This window comes from Rutilus rutilus (assembly GCF_951802725.1).
Source record: "Rutilus rutilus genome assembly, chromosome: 21".
Classification (NCBI taxonomy): domain Eukaryota; kingdom Metazoa; phylum Chordata; class Actinopteri; order Cypriniformes; family Leuciscidae; genus Rutilus; species Rutilus rutilus.
This window is the reverse complement of record NC_140226.1, coordinates 20,121,469-20,135,202: the sequence shown is the minus strand read 5'-3', so window position 1 is coordinate 20,135,202 and position 13,734 is coordinate 20,121,469. Positions and strand designations below refer to the sequence as shown.

Genomic DNA, 13,734 nt, shown 5'->3' with positions numbered 1-13,734 from the left:
TTCAGGTTGATGGTCATCATTCTACATTTCTTTTGACTAAAAAGAAGATCCCTTATAAGCCGATCATCAAATTATGGCTTCACAGTCCCAAAAACACTTGCAGAATCCAAACTTCTTAGTAGTACTGGAAAATGCAGGTGTTAATGCTGTTGCTAAGCTGAACAGAGACAGCAGAAGACAAACAATAGACAAGCGTAAAGTTTCAGAACGCATGTACAAGAAGCGATCTAATAAAACAGCACTCTTCTTATCTAAGAGGAATCCTTAATCCTGCTCTTCTATTTGCTCAGTTTCAGCATTTGATATCACCACACCTGGTGTGCAGGACATATATTTAGAGACATGGTTTTATTGATTTAGACGTTTTATGGATGGACTTAGAGGAAGGATGAAGAAGGAAGAAGCAGCTATGCATGTGTGCTTTGCCTGCTATCAAAATTTGTACACAACATTTTTGTTCATTTGAAAGCAGGGAATGTAAATTTCAAAAGTCATTATGTGTAAGCAGTGAAACTCTGAAGCTGCATACAAAATGTAAACAAAATGATAAATAAATTCACCAAGGGACAGCATGTTACTACATCCATTCTCTGCTTTTTCCAGTAACAACACTCTTGTGCCATAAAATAACAATCAAATCCTTTAATCCATGCTGAATGTTTTATTACCCAAAGAAAATCAGCTCGTTCCCAATACAAATTATGAATCACTTTAATGCATGCTTATTTGATGATCTTTAGGTAATGAAGAATTAATAAGGCCTAATTGCTTACAGAAATTAAAAAAAGTGCAATAAAATATTTTATTGCGGTGAGACAATGAATACTAATTACTGAAAAAAAAAAAAAGTGTGCTAAAGTCATTAGTCTTTCCAGCTGCTTCCCAAGAGCGAGCTTGAGAATAAAATCACCTATTAGTAAAAACCTCTGTCTCTTCCAGTTGTATACTATATCTCAGCAGCACACACAATAGCTGTCTTCATTAACTTTAAAGGTACATATAACTTTTAGCGGTTAATAAACAACAGCATGCGTCTTGCGGAAAAACATTGTAGCTGGAGCTACTTCTCTCAGTTTATGTTTATGACAAGTTATTCTTGTTATATATACATATACACATATACACTCACCTAAAGGATTATTAGGAACACCATACTAATACTGTGTTTGACCCCCTTTCGCCTTCAGAACTGCCTTAATTCTACGTGGCATTGATTCAACAAGGTGCTGAAAGCATTCTTTAGAAATGTTGGCACATATTGATATAGGATAGCATCTTGCAGTTGATGGAGATTTGTGGGATGCACATCCAGGGCACAAAGCTCCCGTTCCACCACATCCCAAAGATGCTCTATTGGGTTGAGATCTGGTGACTGTGGGGGCCATTTTAGTACAGTGAACTCATTGTCATGTTCAAGAAACCAATTTGAAATGATTGGAGCTTTGTGACATGGTGCATTATCCTGCTGGAAGTAGCCATCAGAGGATGGGTACATGGTGGTCATAAAGGGATGGACATGGTCAGAAACAATGCTCAGGTAGGCCGTGGCATTTAAACGATGCCCAATTGGCACTAAGGGGCCTAAAGTGTGCCAAGAAAACATCCCCCACACCATTACACCACCACCACCAGCCTGCACAGTGGTAACAAGGCATGATGGATCCATGTTCTCATTCTGTTTACGCCAAATTCTGACTCTACCATCTGAATGTCTCAACAGAAATCGAGACTCATCAGACCAGGCAACATTTTTCCAGTCTTCAACTGTCCAATTTTGGCGAGCTCGTGCAAATTGTAGCCTCTTTTTCCTATTTGTAGTGGAGATGAGTGGTACCCGGTGGGGTCTTCTGCTGTTGTAGCCCATCTGCCTCAAGGTTGTGCGTGTTGTGGCTTCACAAATGCTTTGCTGCATACCTCGGTTGTAACGAGTGGTTATTTCAGTCAAAGTTGCTCTTCTATCAGCTTGAATCAGTCTGCATATTCTCCTCTGACCTCTAGCATCAACAAGGCATTTTCGCCCACAGGACTGCCGCATACTGGATGTTTTTCCCTTTTCACACCATTCTTTGTAAACCCTAGAAATGGTTGTGCGTGAAAATCCCAGTAACTGAGCAGATTGTGAAATACTCAGACCGGCCCGTCTGGCACCAACAACCATGCCACGCTCAAAATTGCTTAAATCACCTTTCTTTCCCATTCTGACATTCAGTTTGGACTTCAGGAGATTGTCTTGACCAGGACCACACCCCTAAATGCATTGAAGCAACTGCCATGTGATTGGTTGATTAGATAATTGCATTAATGAGAAATTGAACAGGTGTTCCTAATAATCCTTTAGGTGAGTGTATATATATATATAACAGCATGCATAGCAAAGCTCTGGAAAATAACAGCACACACAGAATAACTTAATCTATATTCTTTTGGCAGTAACAAGAAATAACATTCAAAAACAAACCCCTCAATCCCCGGGGCTTGATATTGACCGCTCTAGTGAAAAATTCTATTAAGCATTGAGGAGCTACTTCATCATATGCATTTCCTGAGAGTGCCGAACAAGTCATTATGAGTGCAGCAGAAGCAGGGAGAGGGTGTGGGAGGGTGAAGGGGGTTATCTTATTTTGATTCGGTTTCTAAAGAGTTCAATTCATCATCAAACAGAACAGACTTACCGAACACCTTGCCTGCTCCCCCTTGGCAAGCTAAAAAAAAAAAATTACAGGAGAGAATCCCTCTTGCATTACATGTATCATAAAAAATTAAACTGTGGTCATATAAGTCAACATGACATTATTTACAGCTCATTCGAGGTTCGCATGTGTTGATTTTTAAAACAAAAAAAGTCTCTCTGAACGACGCAATGTAATAGCCTTAGAGCAGTAGTTCACAAAAAAGTGAAAATCCTGAAATCCTGTCATCATTTACTCACCCTCATGTCGTTTCAAACCTGTATGACTTTCTTTCCTCTGTAGAACAGAAGAGGATAATGTTTGTTTTTTAATCTGTATTTTGTCCATACAATGAAAGTCAATGGGGTCCAAAAGAATATTTGACCACAATGACTTTTATTGTATGTGATTTTTATTGACTTTTATTGTTTATTGCACTGAAACATCTTTTGTGTTTGGCAGAAAACATGTTTGAAAAAAATGAATAAATGATGACAATTCTCATTTTTTTAGCTGAACTATTCATTTAACTACACAAGATCAAAGAGTAGAAAAGAATATATTTTCTCATTTTGAGTGGCTTTAAGATTTAAAACGATAACTGAAAATATGAACGTGAAATGATTAATAGGGTGAAAACATCAGGTCCTGCTGTTGTGAGAATGACTCTGTCACAGGGCTCATTTGCCCCTGTCTGCTACAACAAACTGCTTCCAGCTATCCATCGATTAATCAAACATCACATGCTCAGTCCAGACTCTCTCATGCATCCCTGAGCTGATCTTCAGCTTCTTTAATGTGTTTAATGGTTGGGTATTTATGTGTTGAGTATTTTTTCCTGGGGTCGAGAGATGAAACTGGGCAGAACAATTATCATGAAATTCTTCATAATGTAAATGGCCTAGAAACACTTTTTAAAGTGAGATCTAGTTCAGGCCAGGCTTCAATAAAATGCCTGAAAGAGATATTAGAATGTTTTTTTCGAAGTCGTTAAATGTTTGCTCTTTATTTTAGGACTTGAAAATGATTTTATCATTCAAAAGCACTTGCAAAAGCTGCATGAAATGTTATGTGGACTTAATTTCAATGTTGTTAATGTCATCAGTTGCCCAATGGAATGGGAATCCACCCACACAGACAGCCAACCATATTCCCAATATGCTAAGCCTCCTTTTATACTTTGATATACAGCATGGTTTCTGTGTCTTCAGAAATAGATGCCTCTGCACCATCCAAACATGAGAGAACATCACCATGAAAAACGTGTTGCTCTCCGATCCAGAAACTGCTTTGTAAATTGCTGACTGACATTTTGCAATAAACTCAATATCTAGAATTATTAACACAGAACACACTTGTTAAAATCTTGTTCTGAAAGAAATACGCAATCAGTTTATGGTCAGTAAATATCTTTACAGCTGCACAGCTGGCCATTAAAGCATTTCTTTACCCACAGAGCTGAGTGGGTGTTTAGTGGGTGTTTCTTCCATTTTGCCCTTTAAGAAAAGACACACTTTGCACAGCCACACTACTTAATATGTCTACTAACAATGTCCAACAGTGAAAATATATGCAACCAGAATGTCATTTATTTTTGTAAAATACTTTTTTTGAATAATTGACCAAAATTACAGCTTAATTGGAAATGATCCCCAATGAAATGAAACTAAATGAATCCCCTAACTAAAAAGGGGCAAAATTGTTGGTTGTGGTGTGATTTAAAAAAAAAAAAGAAGTTTATAGGCTATAAACAATTTTCACAAAATAAATATTGAAATGGTTTATGTTTATTTCACTGTTAAACTAAATAATTCATATTTTATGATGGATTTTCATAGTTTAAGATTGAAAGTCTGGGTCTGAGAACAAAATCAATAAAACAATAAAGTACAAATATAGTAAAACAATACAGTAAAACAATGAAACCTACACAAAGTGAATAATAAAAAAATGATGATGATGATGATGATGATGGCAATAACTAAAAACTGTGTCATAAATGTGGCCAAAGTTAATCACACACACACACACACACACACACACAAATAAATAAATACCATTTAATCAAGGTGTACTGTTTAACAAGAAAAAATAGGAACTAAACAGCTTAGCAACAGGTCAGGTCTCTGTATCTCGAGCTCAAATATCCCATTCACCATGCCATTGGCTAACACCAATAACCATGGAAAACTAAGGAACGTGATGCTGAAACCCAATTAATTGCAGTGTCCTGATATCTGATCCAAATGCTGAGATTTGGGTCAGTGACATGTGGGCTCATATTTAATCAACCTGTAGAGATTTGGGTCAAACACAAGTAAACAGTTGTCTACCTGTGGAGATTCAGGTCACACACAGGTATCCTGATATCCAATCCACATGTGGAGATTTCACGGTTAGTTATTTATTAATGACCCATTAGTCACAGAAGGAAATTGAGACTTGACACACAAGCAGAAGAACTATACTCGCCTCCACTCGCTATTTTTTCCAAACAGCTGGTGAGATTTCATAAAATTCACCTTCCTGCATGGCAGTAATCAGAATGCTGTGGGATAATGAACCGACAGATCATCCCTCATCTAGTGCTGCGCAAGCTCAGGTTTCTCTACATTTACTACAAAGATTTAAAATGCATCATTTGGCCTCATGATGTCCTTTTCATGAGGATGTGCCAGGACCGGATTTGGAGCCCTGCCCTCATTAGTGTGCTCTTCTGAGTGAGTGTTAGTGAGCTAAAGAAGTGATGAGGCCTGACAGATCCATATGCCAGCCACAACCAGACAAGACACACTTGTCCTCTCTCTTTTTCTCTCTCTCTCTCTCTCTCTCTCTCTCATACACACACTGCACATTCACATACAAAAACTCAAAACACTATTTAATACGTATTTGTGTGTGTGTGTGTGTGTGTGTGTGTTATACATATTTCAATAAATAAATATATTCCAAAAATGTGTTCTGTTCACCCGTTGTGCAGTGGAATAAATAACTATTTCTTTTCAAACAGGTGGACATCTGTCCGCCTCACCACACACACACACACACACACACACACACAAATTGAAAGCTGAGCCACAACCCCTTGTTGTCTTCTATTAGGATAAACCCACAAATACCCTAGTGCAGGCTTAGCTGAGCACATATGCTTTTAAACACCACACACAAGTAGAGATCTTTATTTTAAAACCACATCAATGTTTAAAACTGAATCAACTTAGTTATTTACATGATATAGACAAGCAAATCCAGTTTGGACAGGTGCATAAATATGGGGCATGGAACTTTGAACTGGCTGTAAAACACCTCAATGTGACTTAATTTTGTCTTACTGCCCTTTCCAACAGTAAAAATACAATTTGGAAACAAAAAAGTAAAAACACATTGGCTTAATTAGGGAAGAGTTGAGGGCCTTAAAGACCTCATATGAAGCCACTTCTCTGTCCTATTTTGATGAACTTCTATTAAACCAAGATATTTGGGTGGGACTCATCCTTTTTGTTTAAATAGCCACAGCCCTGCAGAAACATGTTTTGCAATAATATATTACTTATAAGTTTGGTTTAAATTAATATTTTAATTCAGCAAAGATGAATTAAACTGGTCAAAAGTGACAGTAAAGACATTTACACAGTTGTAGTTTAAACTAGTTCAAATAAATACTAGAAAAAAAGTTCAAATAAATACTAAATAAATACAAATAACTTACTATTCCTCAAAGAATCCTGAAAAAAATTATTTTGTTTCCACAAAAAATATTAAGCCGCATAACTGTTTTCAGCATTGATAATAATAATAAAAAAAAAAAATTAAAGCACCAAATCAGCATATCTGAATGATTTCTGAAGGATCATGAAGACTGGAGTAATGGCTGCTGAATTTTTTAATATATTAACATAGAAAACTGTAAAAATATGTCATTGTAAATTGTAACAATATTTCACAATATTACTGTTTTACTGTTTTTTTTTTTTTTTTTAAATGTAGCCTTGGTGAGCATAAGGGACTTTTTTCAAAAGCATTAAACCTAAAGCGACCCTAAACCTATGAGCGGTGCTACAAAATTTGAAGCTTTCAAAAGAGCACTCGCATATGACCTTAAAACTATTAGACAATGACTAATAGACACAAAAATTCAATTTGTATCTCATGGAGTCTTTCACTCATTATGTTGTGCCACTCTATCAATGTTCACTGTTCTCTAAATGGCCAAATCATTGTGTGTTGGCGTCGTCCAAAGTAACAAAACATTAGTGTCTGCCGTCTGGTGGCCAGACAACAGATGGGTAATGCATTATTCTGGATTATGCGTTCAGTCGTCTAATCTAAAATCATTATGTTAGGGATCAAAATATGCTCCTCTTTCTAAACAAGCACAGCTTTGTTTGTGCGTTTCCTGTTTAATGAGACTCTTGAGCCTGTCAATCGGTATATAAAGATAAAACACATCCTCTTACCTACAATCATGTGGTTGCAGATGTCACAGAATTGTGGCTTCTTGAAGATGTGCTCTAGAAAGGTGTGTGCATTGGAGTCCGTCTGGCGGGGGGCACGGGATGGAGAACAGATTGTGATGGGTAGGTTGCCCGGGATGACGGTGGGCAGCGGAGGGGGTGGTGGAGGAAGGGACATCGCTGGGGAGGCTGAGACGGACATACCGATGGTGCTCAGATGACCTGTGCTGCTGCTGACATCCGAGAGCAGTTCGGTTTGAAACTTCACATCCTCGATCGGCCGTTGGAAAAAATTATCAGCGCTTTTGCTGCGAAGACTCTTGGTCTTGAAGGACAGTGAACGCTTTAGCCTCTGCAGCTGAAATAAACACAAAACAGAGTAAAAAAAAAGAAGCATCTGATTTAGATAAATGCTCAACTCCATATGGCGTAAACAGCCCCCAAAACATTAAACTCTGTGAGTGGGTAATTTTTGGTGTCAAATGAGGGCATTCTCCCTGAAACGACCTCCAGATGATTATATGATCTCTCCAGACATCATGTGTTAACCTACCCTCAACAAGGCTAAAATTAGAGATTATTTATGTTCATGTAACTCTCTGAGCTTAAAGGAAAAAATGAGAAAGTAGAGAAAGATGGGCTGTCATGTCTCTTGGTACGTAACCTCTTTGTGCGGAGCACATTACCCATGATATCAGTCATACCTGACAGCCCTCTAAATTAGCTGACAACACCCACCAGGATTATCTTTGCCTACTAAAAATGTCCTCTAGGACACACCAACCTGCACTACTTCCAAAGTACTGTGCACAGGAACGCAATTCAAATCTCAATAAAAATGGTTACACAAGAGTAGTCATACATCTTAACAGACTTAACAAAACTTGTTTAGCTTTACTTTCTATAACTCCTCAAATATTACCAATATATGAACAAAGTGATAAATGGGACACAAATAAACTTATTTCTAAATGTAAGGCTATAGCCACATATTTAGGATTGGGGAGACCAGTTTAGTAGTTTAAAGTCGGCATGAAATTGAAGGTGCGATAGTCTTTTCTTCCCTATTGTGATGTATATCTGAGTGAAATGGCTTCTGGAATGAGAAAAATGTAGGGAGGGATTTGATTGGATCGTGGAAGTTGAGCGTTGCTAACTATATGGACAAAGATCCTTATGCCAGTTTGCAGTCAGTTGTGGAGGATATTTAGCCCCACACTCCGCAGAGAAACACATCATGAAGAGAACAGACAGCATTTAGAGGGGGAGGGGAGGTTAACGTTTTCTAATTAAAGGTTACAAGAGCATATTCATTTAAAAATATATATGTACTGATTAATCATTTCTAATAAACCATGCAACATTCCGTAAGTGTCAATTTTGATTTCATTGTGACTAAAATGTCTTCAGGACTGTTCCACAGGTGCATGTGTAATAATTGTTAATGTTTCATTGAACAAGCATGAAAAACATGACATATAATGCAAATTATTATATGACTGGTTAATACTACTACTACTACTGGTCAATTCTGCAATTCCAGAACAGAGAGCAATTCCATCAGAAAGCTTTCTGTTTATTTTGCGAGGCATTAAAAACACATTTACAGTACAAGATCAACAGAACTAATGATCAAGCGAGTGATTGTTCTACCTGCTGGCTCAAAGAAAAAAAAAGCCCTTTGCCATCAGGCCATCCTTATTGCTGAACCCTAAGTGTGTATGTTTGTTTATATGCATGTACGTAAATGTGTGTGTGAGAGAGAGAGAGAGAGATATGGCCCATTTGGACAATCCTCTTACGTTATGTTTCCACCAATCAGAACAGAGAATCAGTGCTGTGTATTTAGTGAGCTGCATGCCTGTGTATGATGATGATGGTGACCTGTATTGATCTCTAATGCCCAACAGAGAGTGATAGATCGATTAGTCCCGAGTCCCGACTTGCCGCTTCTGTCCATCATCGCTCATAGTTCACTGTCAACTTACAGACAATGTCACTTACAAGCAGCTTTTCCACCTGAAATCCCTGTAAATTGCATCAAATCAATTATAAAAGTGCAAGTGCTGTTGGTAAAACATTTGTTATAAGTGCTTCCTGACATTTACAAGGCACTTGCTTTGTGGCTAACAACAGGCTATCAAGAAAACCAAAAATGCCTTAGTTCAAGTTACACTTTGCCTGGCAGTTGCAATAAAATTAATGAAAAGAAAAAAATCAATCATGCCTGAGACTACTGCTGACAAATGTACATGTCTGGGTCTTTATTTCAAGCTTTTGAGGCTAGGTTCCTCACATATTAGAAATGAAGTATTATAAATCTCAATAGATGATTACCCCAGTCTTTTGCACTGATTAAAATGGTTAATGAGGGAAATGTAACCTAAAATATGATCATTAGCAACCAGGGCCCGTATTCATAAAGAATCTTAATGCAAAGAGTAGCTCCTAGTGACAAAATTCTAAGAAAATTCTTAGAAATGTGGGCGTTTACTCTTAAAATAAAAGAAAAACTCCTAGTACAGAAAAAAGTAATTCAGAAAGCATCTTAACCCTTAAAAGAGGTCTTAAGGTCAGAATTGTTAGGAGCACGGATGAGGACTTTTAAGAGGCTTAAGAGTTTCTTTAGCAGAGGAGAACATGGCAGAAAGACGAAGAGGGAGAAGAAATGTGTTGCAGACAATGGATAACAGTGAGTTAATAAGACGCTATAGATTAGATCGTGCAGAGATCATGTTTGTGACTGATCTTATTAGAGACACGCTAACATCTCCGATACAGCACAGAAATGCCATAGCGCCTGAAATGAAAGTAATCACTACATTACGATATTTGGCAACTGGGAAAATTCCATGTTTGATACATTAAAACCAACATTCAAACCACCGCTTAAATAGACATGCCAGCAATCAGTGTAACTGGAAAGAGTGGAACAATTTTTATCATTCTAAGCAATCAAATACCTTATAGGAAATCAACAGCATGGTAAATAAAAAAAGGATTTATATACACATATATAATGTGTGTGTGTGTGTGTGAGAGAACGATCAAATAGGAAAAATTACGCATGTAAGTTCAAAGTGGAGGCTTAGAATAGACCCTATACTTAAAATCACTTTTTTTTTCCCTTCTTGGACAACCAACCAATCACAGTCTTCAAAAGATTGTGTCATACATAGCAACGGGGTCAACCCCGCCTCCTCACTAAGATAAAAGTTTTTGTATTTTCCTTACTCAGAGTTGCTCTCAGATCGGTCCCGAATCGCTCTTAAGCTAAGACTCCTACGTAAAAAATGTTAAGCTAAATTAAGAGTTTTCTGAGAGGATTCTTAGAATCTTTATGAATACGGGCCCAGATCATTTAAAGAAATTTCACATAGGATATGAAGTTTTGAATTTAAAATGCAATGAACGTGTCTCTTCCAAAAATAATGGCCAGTACTTCAAGAAAATCACGAAACTTCTACATCTATTAGGAATTAATTCTGCTGCTGTCAGCACCAAATGCTCGTCCTGCTCAACCCTGAAGGACAACTCTGAAAGATGGAGCTGATTAAGGTGCAAGTCAGGTATTTTTTGGAACAAGATTATGGTGTTTTGTTTTTTAGGCCTGATTTACTTGTAATACATTTTTCATCTTATCAAACACAAATAAAAACAAAGCAATCAGACACAAAGTAGAGAACAGAAACACATAGAGATTATAATTCACTTTGGGTTTTAGTCATAAAAGGTGTTCCTGGATCCATTCAAGGTGCCATGTGCTCATGAATATGTTAATAGGGACAGAAATAACCAGATCTTGGTTCAGTAATTCAGATGAAATGCTTGATAGATTAGCAAATACAAGCCCTGAAACTGAAGAAATGTTATGATTATTATGCCCAAGTTCCTCTCTAGAAGTCATTATTACTCTATAACCGGGTTCAAACAAGGGATGTAAAACCCTGTAGGATGGTCTCACTTCTCACTAAAAGCCTTTTGCTTCTTGGAAATCTGTGAAAAGTTATGAATATATGTATTCGTTTTGCATTAAAGTCTCCCATTAACCACTAATGAGTCATATTCCTTTAGCAGACTATTACATTCTTGATTTGACATATTTTTCAGTGTATTTTATATGGACGCCCCAAAAGAACTGATGTGAAAACTAGCCTTCAGTCATAAATCAAATATAATGTGGTTTGAGATTTTGTCTATTTCAAAAATGATTTTCCTTTTAAAACACTTCAACAGGACTTCAGTAAATAACATCAAATTGTAAGTGCTCAAAGTAACAGCACTGCATGTACTACAGGAAATACAAATCCCTCAAGACTCTTCAGTGAAGAAAGCATTTAAACTCCATAATTCAGTGATTAATGTACAAATTTAAAACATTCACACTCAGACGCTCAAACAGCATTTATGGAGAGAAGGGAAATGACACAAAGTAATCTAAATAATAAATCAGTTTCTGAATAACTACACATAAATAATTAAAGCACAACTGTCTTTCAGGACTTATCTCTACTGATTCAAAGACAATATGCAAAATTCCCAACTGGCATTGAGCTTTAGAAGCACAGTGACCTGTCCAACATTTCCGGGCTGAATGTAGAACTCAGGGCCACAGATGACCCAGAAAAACATATGAGCTCAAACTCAGGGCCAATGTGACAAAATACCACCAACTACAACCTCATCTTAAATCATTCATAGGCTAACTGATAGACATCAAGATAATACAAAAGCCAAAATACAGCCATATCACAAATTCCCCTTGAAAAGCTAACTTTAGCTTCTGCATACAAACAGTATATCATATTACGGATGTTGCCAGAGTATGGGGTTGTTTAATAATTAGAATTATTTTAGAGATGTTTCATAGGATAGGTGAACACCTCACCAAAAATGAGAGACTGAGGAATGTCGTAACACATGGGCTGCGTCCAAAATCACATAGGCTACTCTCTTGAGTAGGTACATATTTTGAACAAGTATTAGGCCTACATCATTGCCGCTAAAAAGTATGTTCTATATAGTATGAGTGTGTGTAGTATGGGTGTAATCCTACTACATTCGCCATGCTGTCATTATCAAGTGACCTACCAGCATCAGTTACGTCGCTTCACTGCCATTCACAAATCCTATCCAGTGGCCTCATGGGATAGTAAAGTGTTCATCATATGCACACTTTTGAATCTCACAGGAAGTAGTAGGTCATCCGGGTACCTTTTGCCAACTCTTTTATGAGTAGCATACTGTGAATTCGGACATACTTATTTTGTCACATAGCTGTTTTTCGCCTACTACTGTAGGAAAGTATGCGATCTCGGATGCAGCCATGGTGAGCTGTATCAGTTAACTTTAGGCTACAGGGGAGAAAATGAAGAAAATTACACTGTGTGAAATTTAATTATGACTTCATATTTGCGATCATGTTAATGGATGTGTTAAATTGTAAATACAAAACTGTATCATCTGAACATTTGTTAGCCTTGCTTAGCCTGCTACCTATTTGTTTTGCTATTTTCTTTGAATTAAAATGTAACGTAGCCTATTTGTTAACCATTTTGAATTAAAATGTTTCACATAAAACGAGGGCGAGCGAGGTATGGGGGTGACATGATAATTATCTGAACAATTACATTTAAGTAGCCTACCATAATAAATTCATGCACAAAATTTAAAATGTCGATTCTGTGTGTTAACACGCGCCCCCAGTATAGTGTTATAGTAACGTCACTCTTTGTATTTGACGCTTATTTACACAATTAACACGAGGATAAGTGGTAGATCTACTTTCATTTGTAGCAGACGAGTGAATGAATATTATTAAGAATACAAAGTTTGACACACATAGCGTCATAAACAGACGGTAAAGACATGTCACAACACACCGCGGTCTCTGTAATGACAGTAAAAGTGTGAAAGGACTCGTAAACTGCGCACTACACATAGATCTCTGTCGGTTTGCTGTGACTGATGTTGTTATGAGATGTGTGTTTCAAACCTTTGACTCCTGTTGGCTGATGGATGTGGGGGACTTTGGCTCACGGTGCTCCCGTTCGTTCTCCTTGCCCATCGTGTCCTCCTGAATCATGTTCGCTGGCGGAATCATGTTGATAATAACAGTTAAACAGCACCAGTCTGTCGGGTACGTCTGGATGCCAGCGCGCTCTACATGTTGAGTTGAGATGGAAGTTGTGAACTGCCGAATGCGCTGAGAATAAATGGTCTGAATGTAGGCTACAATATCGCACGCGTTTATCGACTTTCCATCAGTTTGTATAATGCATAGTGGAGACGCGGTCCGCTCGAGATGAACTCACTCACTTCATTAGAGTCAGTATAGTCCAGGTCCAGATCCAGCAGACTGACTGATCTGGCTGTCAGGCTGTGGATTAGCCAATCAGAACCGACTAAGGGAGGAGTTCAAATCTGATTCATTCCCATCCTTATTTTAGAAGGGATTTTTTTTTTCTGAGTAGACTGGCTGTTGTCACCTCTATTCTTATCTTCACATTCATCCATAAATTGTGAGTCTAAAAATAACCGTGTTAACAGTTAGTGTTACTGTTTATTTCTATTTCTGGAATGAATTAGGCTATAGCTGTGCACTTAGGCTA

At 37.5% G+C, this 13,734-nt stretch overlaps 1 protein-coding gene across 2 annotated transcripts in view; it reads right to left on the bottom strand.

Annotated features, from left to right (window-relative positions):
* stac (SH3 and cysteine rich domain) overlaps positions 1–13,463 on the bottom strand; it is a 28,358-nt gene extending 14,895 nt beyond the window's left edge. Inside the window, exons 1-3 of one of the 2 annotated variants that reach the window (XM_084393303.1) lie at positions 13,119–13,463; positions 7,127–7,481; positions 2,673–2,702 (exon numbers count right to left, since the gene is read on the bottom strand). In XM_084393303.1, the coding sequence (XP_084249429.1) occupies positions 2,673–2,702; positions 7,127–7,481; positions 13,119–13,226 (493 nt within the window). In that variant the 5' untranslated portion in view covers positions 13,227–13,463. The remainder of the gene's footprint in view (positions 1–2,672; positions 2,703–7,126; positions 7,482–13,118) is intronic. The other variant, XM_084393304.1, reaches the window with a different exon arrangement.
* Positions 13,464–13,734: the final 271 nt, after the last annotated feature.